Source organism: Monocercomonoides exilis (assembly GCF_001643675.1).
Source record: "Monocercomonoides exilis strain PA203 chromosome Unknown scaffold17-1647472, whole genome shotgun sequence".
NCBI classification, from domain to species: domain Eukaryota; phylum Preaxostyla; order Oxymonadida; family Polymastigidae; genus Monocercomonoides; species Monocercomonoides exilis.
In genome coordinates this window covers 717347-732066 of record NW_027150562.1, presented here as the reverse complement: position 1 = coordinate 732066, position 14720 = coordinate 717347, and the positions used below count along the sequence as shown (strand labels likewise).

Sequence of the window (14720 nt, the reverse complement as noted above, 5' to 3'; positions counted from 1 at the left end):
CTCACGCTTGTTGTGCTGCACATTTTCTGTTGTATTCTGGAAAACTTCTTCGAATTAATTCCACTTAACTACAACATGTTTTTTAGCTTTATTTTTCTCTCAGCTTTTTCCACTTGTATTCTTTGATATTCTCGATCAGTTTGTTCCTTCTTGTTGAAGATTTTGTATCGTAAGGTTAGTCATATTCAACATTGCAGTTGGCAACACAGAAATATTATCACTCTGATAATTCTGTGATCGCTATGATAGGTTATAGAAAGATGTTTTTATTATTAAATATATTGCAACAAAAAAGTTAATTTAAAAAAACCAAAAATTAATTTGACATAAATGAACAAACAAATTACAAACCATCAATTATGATAATTTTTTGTTTTTTTGAACTTGTACGAGTTGTATTTGCTTCCATCAAACATTGATGTTCATTATGAGCAATGAAATATTCCGATTTTAAAAAACACAATAATTCTTATAATCATTAAAATTTTTAAAAAAATAATCGAAACATGCCATGAACATTTCATGTATCAACAATTGCAAAAAAGTCCAATCAAGCAAAATCCTTTTTCATATAAAAAAACTGAAATTTTAATTTTGATCAAATAATTGGATATATAATTTTTTGATCCTTTATGTATTATCTTGTTGAAAGGTTTGTTATGAACCAACAAACATAACTGTGAAAGATTGATATTTTCATTGATATTATGGAAACGGAATAAAAATTAATTAATTAACATGGGTCGATTTTTTGATCTGATGTCACTTTTCAAAAAAATTTAGCCATATCAAAAAAAGTTCATGTTTATTCACAAATAATAAAAATCGGGGTTCAATTTCTCATCCTTTTTATTAACAATGAAAAAACAAAACATTTTAATCACTTTCTGACACTCAGCCAGTGATCATATTATATCAAAAAATATTTTTTGTAATAAATACTGATTTTTATTGATTTCGAATTAGAAGCTTGCCAAATTTGAATAATAAATGGTGTATGTTTTGAAAATTAATCACTCATACGGGGGTTAATATGGGCTTTCAATCTTTTTATGCACAAAGCATGAAAATATTGTTTCACATATAACATTTTGAAACTCAACCGGATTTCAAATAAATTTGATTTTCATTTTTTTGAGCAAACATCATTGATATAATAACATTATGTTGTGTGACATCACATGTATTTCAAAAAATAAACCAATTTTTTTCAAATTTTTTGATCACAAAAAGTTCATCTTCGATTCATAATTTTTCTATGAAAATGCCTGAAGTGAAATATTTTGCCCCATATCTTGTCTAATTTCTGTTCCCACTCACGAATCAACACAAGAATATTTGAAAAAGCAGTATCAAGTGAAAGATTTCATATTGGTGAAGTTTAATGTATGTGAAAAAAATTTTGATCAAGATGTGAAATTTTATATCATTTGAAGAAATTAACATTTGCGGTTTTTCAAAAAGAATCATACCTATTTTAAAAAATTTGACAGAATGCTGATTTTTCATTAAAAAAAGCATTCAAAAAGCATTAAATGTGGTAATTAATAGTTGACCCTGCGGTTATATGCGATTCAAAATGAATGGAAAAATGAGTAATATTAACAGTGCACAGATAAACGTGACTATGAACTATGTTGATATCATACGATGTGATTAAAACAAAATTTCACTGTTTGTGTTTTGAAGTGAAATATCCTGAAATTGTTTAAATATTGCATCAAAAATGAAAAGCAAATAGTACTGTTTATTTATTCCAATAGATCTATTTCAATAAGAAACAAACAAAAATATTTGAATAATAATGAGAACTTCGCAAGAAAAATAAATTTACAAATATATACAAATTAAATCCATGTCAAACTTCAAATTTCTAACAAATATGAGATTTGATTCACAGATACAATCTTCAGCACCAATAGGAAATATACTTTTAAATAACTGAATGTTAAAAAAAGTATACGTTTTTTCCAAGATTATTATTCAGTTTTAGCGTTTTTCTTTTGAAGTGATTTTGGCTTGTACAAGAAGAGACACAAAATAACTAAATTTGAAAGGAAAAATAGAATACATGATAAGAACATAGTGAAGAAATCAGCTCTGCCCAAAAACTCAATTTGATATGAAAGCCTAATCCACAGAACCTGAATAAGAAGCCATGCGAAAATAATTGCACCAAATGAAAACATCGTGACAGAAGGCGCAAATGGCAAGGCAAGTGGAAGAAGACTAAACCACCAGACAAAATACTAAAAAATAGAACAAAATATGTTTTTAGAAAATAGAAACATATTTCATAGTTATTGAAAAATACATCAAAAAAAACAAAACTTTAACAGGATTTACAACTTAAAATACAAACCTGAACAGTGCAGACTTTATTCAGCATGACAAAGCAGAGTGTATTTGCGAAAAGACACAAGGGAAGCTCCTTGTAAAGTGCAATTGAAAGGAAGAGCCACAGAATGAGCTGAGGAAGGAAGAATCCAACACTTGCAATTGGGCTGACAGTATCCATGCTGTCTCGCAGATACAAATAGTACCAGAAGAGAGAGAAGTTGTGGCGCACGTCCGTTCGCGTGGCGTGATAAAGGAACTGCTCAAACAGGCATTGGAAGCCATACCTGCAAAGACAATAACGAATAAGAGAAAAGAGAATTGATAAGAACGGAGTGAATAATTCAATAATGTTTTATTTAAAATTGTTATTTGAAGCCAACAATGAACAGTTAAATATTTATGAGATTTTCACAAACATGTAGAAAAACAGTCCAGAAATAGCGATAAACACTGACAACGCAACACATCCAAAAAGAATTCTATATTTCATAATGTGGAAGAACTGAAAGTTTATTGTTTAAGCAAATATCAAATTTCATTAAAAAGAAAAAGAAAAAAAAAAAGAAAAAAACCAAACCCATCCAATCCATCCGAACAATCCTCGTCTTTTTTGTTCCTTTGGCTTCTTTGCCTTTGCAGCATTCTTTTTATTTAAACCCCGCTCAACCCATTCATTATCCAATCGGAGCACAAATGGAAGTGTGAACAACACTGGATATATTTTCACATGAACAGCAAGTCCATAGCTTTATTGAAAATAAAAAAATTTTTTAATATTTATTTAAAGAAAATTAATGAAAATTCCTTTTGAAAAGGATAAAAAAAAGAGGTTTCAAACAATATGCCAGAAAGAACGAGCTTTCGTTGAAGAAAGAAATAGAGAGTTAAAAGAACGCAAAGAACAACAATAGATTCTGAGCTCCCACGTGTTGAAATGTTTATCACAATTGGATTAAAAATCCAGGTGGAGGTGTAAATAAGAACTTTTTTCATATCCAAATGAAGTTCAAGCAAATCATCTTTTAAAATTCTGTAGATTAGAAATCCGCACAGAAGATCAAAAGCGCAAAACACTAATTTACCAAAAGCCTCATGCACATATAAATTAGGTAGAACAAGGTAAGCACTTTTTTATTGTGGTATATTTGTCAAAATAAAAATGTTTAATTTTTATAAACAATTCAAAACAGCGTACTAAAGAGGAGAATATCGATATGTTGATCTATAAAAAGGTGATTGGCCTTCAGCTACATATTTTGCTCCCTCGGTTAGAACAGTGTAATCAATATCAGTGTATTTCAAATCCACTAAAATCGCAAAATGTGAACATTTTTTTAAATTACAACTAACATTTAAAAATTCATACTGTGCGCATCATGCCAAGTTCCGTAGGCGATTAGGAGCAGCCTTATGGCTAGTCCCCCCAACATTAAATGGGAGAATTTCACTTTCATTTTTATGATCTTGCCCATATACAAAAGAGTGATAAACATATTTGTATGATTTTGACATTTACCGATTATTTCTTATTCTGAAAATTAACAATTATCATTTTTTGAATTGTATTATTCCTTTTTATTTTCCAGCTAACATGGACTTTACACCTCTTGTTCAACAACACCATCCAATTGTTTGGGCATTAACATTTGCATTCAAAGGTTCGAAGTCATTTTCATTATCGGAAAATTTCACACTGCGCTATATTTATTTCTTTGATTATATCTTATTGTTTTTTCTTATGCATTTTCAAATCTAATGATCATTTCAATCATAAAAGGATTGGCAATTGTTCTTTACATACTGGCTGGGATACTAAATTTTGGCTTTGTGACAGCTTTTGTCATAATAATTTTACTGCTAGCTTGTGACTTTTGGATGGTGAAAAATATCAGCGGGAGAATGCTTGTTGGATATCGTTGGTGGAATGACATTCTTGAAGATGGGCAAAGTGTTTGGCGTTTTGAAACAATAAGAGATCGTTCGCTTGTTCCTAAATTCTCAACAACTCTCTTTTGGGGAACATTGTGGGTTTATCCTGCTGTCTGGAGTATTCTTGCTTTAGTTGCCATTATCAAGTTAAACTTTGGATGGTTGTTAATTGACATTGCTGGGATAATGCTTGCTGGCACAAACCTTTTAGGTTACATAAAGTGTTCAAGGCGTTTGCTCATTCACTATTTTTCATTTTTTTTAAAAATATTTTCATTTATCAGAGGATCCAAGACAAGCGTTCAAAAAGCTTGTGACGCAAGCAACTGTGACTGCCGCAACAAATGCCCTGAATCAGCAGATGGGAATTTCTCCAGAAGCTGGACAATCATCGAACAATTCGCTTTCATTTCCATTCTCATTGATGTCTCAAGGCACTTCTGAACTACAGACTTCAAATCAAACTCCGACTCAACAACAATCTTTATCTTCCTCTGAACTATCACAGGCTTAAAACAGTTCATCTTCAATATCTTCATCAAAAGGGATTATTTTTTTAATTTTCATTTCATCATTTGTCCTTCAGCTCATTTCATTTATTTGATATTTTCATTGAAAAAAAAATAAAAGAACATTTTCGATAATGCGTTTACATTACAAGGAGAATATATTCACTCAATTATTTATTTTTATTTTATCTTATCTTATTTTATTTTTTTGTAGAAATTGAAAGGAATTAATCTTTTGTTAAAATTGATAAAAAAATACAAAAAAATTCATAATGATTTCATTTTTTTAAATATTATTTGCGATACATCAATAATAAACCTGTATTTGTTATTTTAATTAATTTTATTTTCTTTTTCCAAATAATTTCTCTTATTGTTGTTCTGTATAAAATGTAATGGCATTTAATGATCAAATCTTTGAATGAGAAAGCATTTATTCATTTTGAATAAACTTACATGTTCTATTTTTATTATTAACATTTATATATGTATATTTACGTGCATTTGCGAAAGTTGTGACTTTGATTTAAAACTTCAAAGACAAGAAATGACGTTAATTACATTTCTTCAAAATTCAAGACGACAACTTCTACTAACTAATTCATCACTTTATGCAAATAAATTAATTTTTTATGGTGCAAATGCGCTGCATTATTTTTGCTTGAATACGGAAAGTGAACTGGATCTTCACTCAATCACTTTCTCCAAATACTCTTGCAATTTAGGGCTTTGCTCTGCAATTGGTGGATCCATCATCTTGAATAACATAACAGTGGAGACATTCTTCTCTCCTTTGAACTCGCACTATGCTTTGATTTCACCATTCACAAAAGAATGCAATTGTATTTTATCGAACTCATCGTTCAGTTGCTTATATTCGTGTGAACAAATTCCATTTTTTGACAATCCACAAACAAAACATACTCAAATAATCTCATGCAATTTTATGAATATGTCCTGCTCTTGTGTTGGAAAAAAGCACAATTTATTTACAAGCAATTACAATTTTGATTGTTCTATATTGGAGAAAGAAGAATATTTTAAATTATCGACACAATTTTCTACAACAGAACTGTTGATGTGCACTTTCTCAAGATGCATCTCTCCGATTCAATCAGGAGTTACGTGCCATTTATCAGAGAAAACTAAGTTTTCATGCTCAAATTGTTCGTTCATGCATTCAGTAAACATGAAAAACAGTAAAAGCGAATTAGAAACATATTATTTTGAAGCATTTAAGCAGAAACTGTACAGCAACACTGAGAAGAATAAAAACTATACTTCTAGGACGGTTATTACTAAAACAGAGGCCTCGTTTGAAAGTTGCTCTTTTCAACATTGCGCAGGTACATACTCAGGAGGTGCTATTTATGTAAACAATGCACAAGATACATTACTAAACTTTTCATATTGTAATTTTTCACAAAATCAAGTGCGCAATAATGCAGAAGGTGATGGAGGTGATGTATATTTTTCTGCACCTTGTGGGCAGTTATTGATAAGTCATTCATATCTTTCAGAAGGGCAGTCTCAAAGAAGGGGAGCATCTCTTTGCGTCATATTTTCCAAGCCACCTAAAACACAGCCAGCAGTTGAGATTTTTGATTCTCAACTTCAATACTCGAAGCAATCTCGAATTGGATCTTGCTTATATTTAGAGGCTTCGGCCGAAGGGATGACTGCTGGAGCAAAGAAAGGATCAGTTTTGTCTTTAAATAATATCACTGTAGACCATCCAGAAGCTCAGGAAACTGGAGCTTTCTTCATTCACCTAAAAACGGGAACGGCAGCAAACGAAAACACAGAAAAACATCAAACAAAATTGAAAAAGAATGAGTTTTCCGACGACGATGAGCGGACTTCCTTCATAATGATTGAAGAAAGCATATTCAAAGGATGTAAATGCTCAGGGACCAATAAAAACGTTGATGGATACGGAGCTACATTTGCGATCCACATCACTTCAGCATCAAGCAGCAAATCGGAAAATAATGGACTGTCAGACATTCAATCTTCTCCGAATCATTTCGCTGTGTATATCTCTGGAAGCGAATTCTCTAATGGATACGCGTCACAGGTTTGTGGTGGGTGCTATATTACCAACGATCTTCCTTTTCAAGCTTCATCTGAATCAGCTGAAGAGTCTTCTCTAATAAAAGTTCACATTGAGCATTGTAACTTTGCAAATGACAAATCCAATGGAAATTGCGGAGCGCTTTACGGAAAGGGCATCGAGTTGTCTGTTGAAACAACATCATTCATTAATTGCGCATGCAATGCAAACGGAGATGGAGGAGCCTTCTTGTTGATTCAAAGTTCAGCAACATTTAGCAATGTAAGTTTTGTTAACAGTAATTCGAATGATGGCACAGGTGGCGGAGTTATTTACGCTGACAAAAAAAGCCATCTTGTTCTGAAAGACTCCTGCTCATTCAAGGGATCTACCTCTTCCGGAGGATCGAAATCGTCTCCTCTGCTGGGAGGATGCATAACTGCAGAAGATGATTGCACCATATCACTTAGCGACGGTAATTGCGGAGACATAACGCTTTCATTGTCTGCAGGAGGTGTTATGAGCCTTAACGGAGGCTCTGTCGCTGATTTTTCGAATGTGAAGATATCGAAAGTTGCAATAAGGAAAAGCCAGAAAGAACCTGCTGAAGTCACTCGTTTGTCTGTTGCAAATGTACCAAATGCAGACAGCTCTTTTCTTGGCTGCGGTGGTTGTTTTTTGCTTCAATCATCCTCATCACTGACGCTGAGTGACTGCGAAATATCAAACGTTGAATGCTACGGAGATGGAGGAGTAATTATGCTCTGCTCAGGAAGTGATGTTGATATTCTTCGATGTGTTTTGAGAGATATCAAAATTGCATATTCCAACGAGGTCGAAAAGATTGTAACTGGAAGAGGTTGCATTCTCTACTGCGATGAAAGTAAAACATCATCTAGTTTCATTTTAACTGCTTTCTATGGAGCGCACAGTAGCAACAAGGATTCCGGTTCTGCGATATACTGGAATTGGATTCCTCAAAGCGAAACAGACGATGACCTTGGACTGAAATTGAGATACTGTTTCTTTGATGCCAACTCAGAAGATGCGATATCATCAATTCAGTCATTGAGCGATTCCACACTCTCTGTGCTTGATAATGCCTCTTCTGCTGCAGCGCTTGGAAAAGACATATACTTCCCAAACTATCTTTGCGCTTCTCGCCTTTCAAAGAAAACTGATATTGTTGTCTATTCGCGTTCGCATAGTAATCTACCACGCGTCACAGTTGCTGATTCCCCTCCTTCTATCTTATTGAACGGGCGACATGATCATCAATCAAATTCTGATTTTTCATCTAAACTTCTCCCAACATCATTAACGGAGTATGTGATTAATCCATTAGGCGGAGAGGCTCAAGACACAGTGTTTTGTGGGTCGCAGTTTATTCCTTGCAAGACGATCCGCTTTGCCATCGATTCCATCAAATACGATTCTTCATTTTCAACAGGAAAAGAAGTGACTCTGAGTGTCAATGCACTTGAGCTGGATGAAAAGCCGATTGATATTGACTCAAAGCAAATAAAATTGGCTTCTAAGATTTCTAACGGTTCAATTGTGAAGTTTGGCAACACAATTGACAGTGACACATTTCACCAGTGTTTCATCGAAATCGGCGAGAATGGTGGTTTCAAGGCAGAACTATTTGACTTCTATCTTTCTGCTCCGCGATGGCCTCAGGTGAATGAAGTGATTTGCTTCATCACATTCAACCACAACTCCGGTAAATTGTCACTCCGAAATTGTTTTATTAAGCCATTTAACGGAATCAAAAGTGTCGATTTGACTGCTGTCATCAACTGCTCCAAAGGGATGGTAGATTCGCTGTTGCTTTCCAATGCTTCCTTCCAAGATATAAATGTGTGCGATTCCACTTTTGTCAAATGCACAGCGCTAATTCTTGTCATTGGGAAAAGAACACAAACTGAAGAAAAACAAAATTCAAATCGCCAAACCGAAAACTTAAACACCAAAATCAATACATCCGACAAACGCATTGTTCTTGAACAATGTGATTTTTCTCACATTTCGCGGACAGGTGAGAAGGGAGCAGTCATTTTGTATGTTGCGGTCGACACTGCCGAGATAAAAACAAGCAATTCGCTTTCTCCATTTTCTGAAGAGTCACCTTTTGTGACAATTACTGGATGCGCTTTTAATGACTGCATATTCCATCAGACAGGCTCCTTAATCTACACCAATCCACTTGGAAGTGTGGTATCTGTTTTAACTCTTAACGACATGACTAATTCGAGAAGAGGCGGAGAAAGAAGCAGAGCTGCAAATTTAATGAAGGATGGAAATAATCAAAGGCAACCACATGAAAATAAAGAAGAAAAAGATATAATGAACAAAGAATCGAAAATTAATACTGAATTTGAAGACGCTGACGATACTGTGCTTATACCAGTCATTTTGGAAGACACAACGTTTTATGGATGCGAAAACACAAAGATGTATGCTTCCGAACTCAAAAATGAGCCGAATATTGAAGAAAATAATAATCCAGATTGTGAAATTTATTTCTACCCAAAATATTCATCCCAAAATGAAAAAGGCAAAAACACAGAAAAGAAAAACTCTTGTTCTAATCAGAAAGCATACGAAAGTGGTATTGAAGAAGATAGTGGGGATGATAAATACATCGAATACTTTGGGTTATGTGCCTCATTTTTCCATTGCTTTGTTACAGTTACAAACACGAAGTTCACTCGAATCACTGATCCCATATTTAACCAAGAACAATCTCTGACTTATTCTTCACCGCAACCACATCAACTACTTCCTCCTCTTCCTTCCTCTATTGCTACTTCTTCTTCTACTGATTCTGCTTCTTCTTCTGCCTCTGTTTCTAGTTGCGTTCTCGACGACTCACCCATCACTCTCCATCGCTGCAACTCTTCAATCTCCAATTCGCAGTTCGAGCACTACTTTGGCCTCTCTTCAATCACCGTCTTTGGCGGGGCGCTCAGCCTGGACAAAGTGAAGATGCTATTCAACACAAACCCGAACGACAAGCTCTATCCTTCGTTTAGGAACAACATCCACTGCAGAGGCGGTGCTGAGATTGACCTGAAAGAGAAGCTGAACGAAGATGAGGAAACATATGTTTCTTCATCACATTCATCAACATCTTCGTCTTCCTTGTGGATCGTCGATTCAAAAGCACTCGAAGAGAACGTGAAGTCGTGCACGGTGAATGTGCCCAGCGAGATGAAAGAGCAGCTTAACTCGCCTTATTTCAATCCAGTCATCGACTTTGCACAGAGCACAAAGCTGGCTGAGCTGGGCTCTTTTATGGTGACTATCACAGGGAAAGAGCTGTATCCGTGCGGAATGTTCCTGCAGGTCATGGAGGTTGTCAATGACGAACAGAAAATGTGGCTGGAGAATTCTGCTTCACATGATTCTTTATCCTCAGCATCTGCTTCTTCTTCCTCTTCTTCCTCTTATTCTCCCTCTTGCTCTTTTGCTTGTCCTCCTGCAACGTTGTTTCGTTCGTCTGAAAAACTGCGCTTTGAGCTGGAGAACTCATTTAACGAGAGTTACATCACCTCGCTCATCCCGTTTTCTGCTGTGAACTACACGCTCCCACCATCTGACAACCGCTCTTCCTCTTCGCCGTCTTCAGCATCTGCCGGTGAATACTTCAACAAGACATTCATGTTCTTCATCACAGCATCCGGTTTCGAGATCGACACGTGTGTTTCAAAGACTTATCTTCTTGTAGGGCCTGATGTGCCACCGCCAGTTCCCGATGACCCAAAACCCACAAACAAAGGGACGACTGTATCAGCCGGAATCATTGCAGCGATTGTGTGTGGCTGCATCTTTGGGACGCTGGTGTTTTCGTTCATCTTCTCCTTTGTGGTCATCCAGCGCCTGCTGAGAAAGCAGAAGCGATACAAAGAGTTCTACGACTTCGAGAGCGGAAAGATTGACTATGCACTGGAAGACGACAGCGACGACGATAAAAGCAATAAGAAGCACCACAAACGAGAAGGAGACAAGGAAAGAAAGAAAAACAGCAAAAGAAGTGGCAGCAGCAGCAGCAGTGGTAGTGGCAGTAATAAAAACAACAGCAGCACGTTGGAAAGCTCAGGTGCCGAATCCTTTGCAGGCATCGCATACATTTCGAATGGATCTCAGAGACAGTCAGAACAACAACAGCAGCTGCAGAAGAGGAAAAGAGAGAAGTCGATTGGAACGCACCGCTCTTCCGTCGATGAGCCACTGCTTTCTGCATCTTCGGGCTCGTCATTCACTCCATACACATCTGTGAGCAACCAGTCGGGATTTACACAGCAGCCATCAGAACTGTCTTCTGCATCGGCTGGCTCAACCCCGTCTGACTCGCTTTCTCGCCGCATTCCTCCAAAAAGCCTCTCTCCCTTTTTGTTCACATCGCCACAAGCATCTTCTGCCTCTGCCTCTGCCTCAGCCGCAGCATCGCCTTCTTCTTCGTCTTATTCTTCGTATTCAGCTTCTTCTGAATATGTTCCACCGTCTGCCTCACAGCTCCAGTCGCCAACTGCCTTTCCACCACAGCCAATCGCTCCACCATCTCCTCATTTCTGTTCAACTGAGTCTTCTTTTGACTCGTTTGTTCTGACACCTTCAAGCAACTCTGCACTCTCAAGTCAGACAGCACAACAAGGCGGGCAAACATCTCAATCTGGCCTTTCCACACCAGCATCATTGAACTTGGCTGCACCTTCACCGCTTTCTTCATCTTTTGCTTCTTCTTCTTCTTCCTCTTCCTCTTCTTCTTCTGCCGATGGCATGTTCAATCAACCTGATTCGTTGTATTATCAGAATTACCGCCAAAATCAGAATGACGACAACAAGTCTGCATCAGGCTCTGTTTCCAACTCAACCGTGGTGCTTTTGAATTCTTCTCTTGTTGACGGCAATTCAATATACTCTTCATCGTCTTCATCGTCTTCTTCTTCTTCCTCGTCTTCATCTTCATCTTCATCATCTTCTTCTTCTTCCTCCTCATCTTCTACTTCTTCTGCCTCTTCTGCATTGTTCTCTCCTTTGCCTTCTTCTTCTTCTTCTGCAAGGCCTTCTTCTCACCCTCATTCTTCTTCTTCGCCAGCACCAAAGCGCCAAAAGCCCCTGACTCTTCCTTCAACAGCCGTTCTTGTCCCGCCTGGAATGAGCAAAGTGAAAGCTATTTTGGAGCAGCAGCTGAAGTCTGACAGGCGCAAAACGATGAAAAACAAACGAGATGAATCCGAAAGTGATGATGAAAAGCTGCTTGAAAGCAGCGAAGACCTGGATGACGACGATGACGATGATGGTGAAGACGATGATGATATCAATGAAGATGAAGAAGAAGGAGAAGGAGACAACCCAGACGAAAACGAATTTAGAAGAAAAGCAGGTGCTGAAATCTCTGAAACGAAGTACGTGAATAACACCACATACGCAATAGGAGGTGCCCAGGCACTGAATTATACTCAAGCACAAGCACAAACACAGAAAGAGAGAAAGCAGGGCTTCGGCGAAAACGAGCAAGAGTATGCGCTGATTGGAGCAGATGATGCTAAAAGCAGAATCAGCTGCGACAAACCAGAGGTGAAGCGGGAAATAGACAGAAAAAGAGGAGACAAAACGGGAAAGGAGACGGAGCTTGTATCGACAGTGGTGCAATCAAAGCTGAGCAAAAAGGGAGATTGGGTGATGGCATCAATTGCACCATTCTCAGATACTGCTTCTGTTGATTCTTCTTCTTCATCTTCATCATCATCATCATCATCTTCTTCTTCTTCCTCTTCTTCTTCTTCTTCTTCTTCTTCTTCCTCTTCTTCCTCCACCAGTGTCAATCCTTTAGCTATCCTTCCTCATCCAATCAGTGAACAATCTCCTTCTTCATTCAAATTCTCTCCCAGTTGGATCCAACAAGTGGTGCATCCTTTCCTTTCCTCTGCACACAAGCTGAAAAAAACAGTCACTGCAATCTCAGTTGCAGAGCCGTTCAAGCAAATGCAAGTCACAAAGTTCTTCACGCTGTTTGATTTCATCCATCCCGAAGAGACAATAGCCGGCTGGATTGATCCAGCTGAGTATGCTCCTCCTTTCTCAGCTACTCCTGCTTCTTCTCTGCTGACAGCACAGCCTAATGAGCAATCGCCTTTTGATCGCGCTTCTCTCGCAAATGTTGTGTCTTTGGTTCATTTTGTGTGGTCTCAGCAGAACAAACAGGTGTTGTGCTGGCAGATTGCAAAGGTTGTTTCGTCGCTGCATTCAAAAAATGTTACATTGGGCATTATCAGCTCAGAAGATGTGCTGATTGACGAAGAAGGAAAATGGTGGCTGCAGTTGAAGCACCACAAAAGTGCTGAAAATGAAGGCAAAGAGAAACAGAGCTCATCTTCTGCAGGAACACTCAGTGAATCAACAGATGCATCGTCTTCGACTGCTTCCTCATCCACCCCGCTGATTTCTCATAAAAATGATGGTTTGACATCCAAAAACAATGAAATTCTTTCATCATCATCTTCTTCTCCTTCCTCTTCTTCCTCTTCTTCTTCCATATCTTCTCTATCAAATTACTCCGATTCATCGAACTCTTCATCAGAAAACTCTTCGTCTTCATCTCCGCTTCAATCAACACATTCACACGACATCACCTCTCTTTCACAGGAGGACTCTGACTTCAACCTCCAGCGGCTCCGTTGGGCTGCCCCTGAATTGGCAGAGAGTGTTATCAATCAGCTTTCTTCTTCTTCTTCTTCTTCCTCTTCTTCTACTTCCTCCTCCTCCTCCTCTTCTTCTTCTTCAGCATCCTTCACTTCTCTTTCCGCATCCATCCATTCTTCATTGAGGCTGCTTAGCAACAAAGGAGCTGATGTGTACAGTTTTGGTGTGCTTGTGTGGGAGATTATGACAGAAATTGTTCCATTCGACTGCTCTCCCAATCTGCAGCGTGTTGCAAGGGACAGCATGGATCTATCAACATTCGGTCATTTGAATAATAATAATAATACATCTGGTTCTTCTTCATTCTCATCATCATCTTCTTCTTCTTCCTCTTCCTCTTCAATGTTATTGAATTCATCGACTACATTTTCCTCTTCCAACACCGGAAACAGCGCAGACATCATCGACATTCTGATCAAAGGAATACGTCCCTCTTCGACTGTTTCGTCGCTTTCACATTCACTCAGAAAGATTCTTTCGCACTGCTGGGAAAGAGAAAGCATCAGAAGAGCTTCGATGGAGGAGGTGGTTAACGAGCTGGAAAGAGTTGTTCTGAGCTTGCTGGCTTTGCAGTTCTGAAATTAATGAAGAAGAGGAGAAAATGGGAAAGTTGTTTCCTTTTTTTGTGAATTGTTGTTTAATTCTTATGTAAGTACATTTTCTCATTTTTTTGTTGTTGTTTCATTTTTCATAATGTTTTATATTTGAATGTTTTAATTTGTTCCATTTTGTAATACATTTAGTGGATGTATTTTCTAGAAAGAAATTTCTTTTCTATAATTTTTTATAAAATCCGTAAATTGATATCGTAGTTTCAAAAAAATAAAATTTAAATAAAATGCTTTTTTTTCACCTTTATTTATTTATATTTTCAATTACAATTTCTATTGATTTTTATATTTATTCGTACGTTTGTATTATTTCCATTTATTAATGTAAATTAATTTTTTTTTATCTGTTTCAGGGCATTTCCCAAGGGAAATAACCATCTTTTTTTGTTCGGCAATCTTTTTTTGTATGCATATGAACTATATCGATATAAGTTTATTTATTTGGAAAAAAATGATTTCAAATTATTATTTGTTTTGTTTAAAAAAAAATTCTACAAAGATTTGTGAAAATGCAATGATATTTTGAACAAAGGTAATGATTTATGCTCTGAAAGAATACGATGCACTTGA

The 14720-nt window shown here is 36.8% G+C and overlaps 3 protein-coding genes across 3 annotated transcripts; 2 read left to right on the top strand and 1 right to left on the bottom strand.

The window, feature by feature from the left end:
- Window positions 1-1964: 1964 nt before the first annotated feature.
- On the bottom strand, window positions 1965-3806 carry MONOS_556 (putative Glycosyltransferase Family 50 protein). The gene is made up of 7 exons (XM_067875719.1): window positions 3707-3806; window positions 3536-3647; window positions 3179-3466; window positions 2918-3086; window positions 2757-2842; window positions 2363-2624; window positions 1965-2249 (listed from the first exon to the last, which is right to left on the bottom strand). The coding sequence occupies exons 1-7, from the start codon at window positions 3792-3794 to the stop codon at window positions 1980-1982; spliced, it is 1275 nt and encodes a 424-aa protein (XP_067729215.1). The 5' UTR covers window positions 3795-3806; the 3' UTR covers window positions 1965-1979.
- A 4-nt stretch (window positions 3807-3810) lies between these two features.
- Window positions 3811-5051, top strand: MONOS_557 (putative fam18-like protein). Its single transcript, XM_067875730.1, has 4 exons — window positions 3811-3837; window positions 3927-3998; window positions 4118-4501; window positions 4554-5051. Exons 2-4 carry the CDS (start codon window positions 3932-3934, stop codon window positions 4781-4783), a joined length of 681 nt encoding a protein of 226 aa, XP_067729214.1. The 5' UTR covers window positions 3811-3837; window positions 3927-3931; the 3' UTR covers window positions 4784-5051.
- A 916-nt stretch (window positions 5052-5967) lies between these two features.
- Window positions 5968-14615, top strand: MONOS_558 (uncharacterized protein; the record flags this gene model as incomplete). Its single annotated transcript, XM_067875744.1, has 2 exons — window positions 5968-6124; window positions 6212-14615. The coding sequence occupies 2 exons, from the start codon at window positions 5968-5970 to the stop codon at window positions 14116-14118; spliced, it is 8064 nt and encodes a 2687-aa protein (XP_067729213.1). The 3' UTR covers window positions 14119-14615.
- Between the last annotated feature and the right edge of the window lie 105 nt (window positions 14616-14720).

Excerpts from the sequence above, each read along its gene's own strand:
- MONOS_556 (XM_067875719.1), bottom strand. The coding sequence starts at position 3,794 with ATGAAAGTGAAATTCTCCCATTTAATGTTGGGGGGACTAGCCATAAGG. Across the intron at positions 3,648-3,706 it reads AACTTGGCATGATGCGCACA|TGGATTTGAAATACACTGAT; the intron begins GTATGAATTTTT and ends TTGCGATTTTAG. Across the intron at positions 3,467-3,535 it reads TATCGATATTCTCCTCTTTA|TGCTTACCTTGTTCTACCTA; the intron begins GTACGCTGTTTT and ends ACAATAAAAAAG.
- MONOS_557 (XM_067875730.1), top strand. The coding sequence starts at position 3,932 with ATGGACTTTACACCTCTTGTTCAACAACACCATCCAATTGTTTGGGCA. Across the intron at positions 3,999-4,117 it reads ATTAACATTTGCATTCAAAG|GATTGGCAATTGTTCTTTAC; the intron begins GTTCGAAGTCAT and ends CAATCATAAAAG. Across the intron at positions 4,502-4,553 it reads TTACATAAAGTGTTCAAGGC|AGGATCCAAGACAAGCGTTC; the intron begins GTTTGCTCATTC and ends TTCATTTATCAG.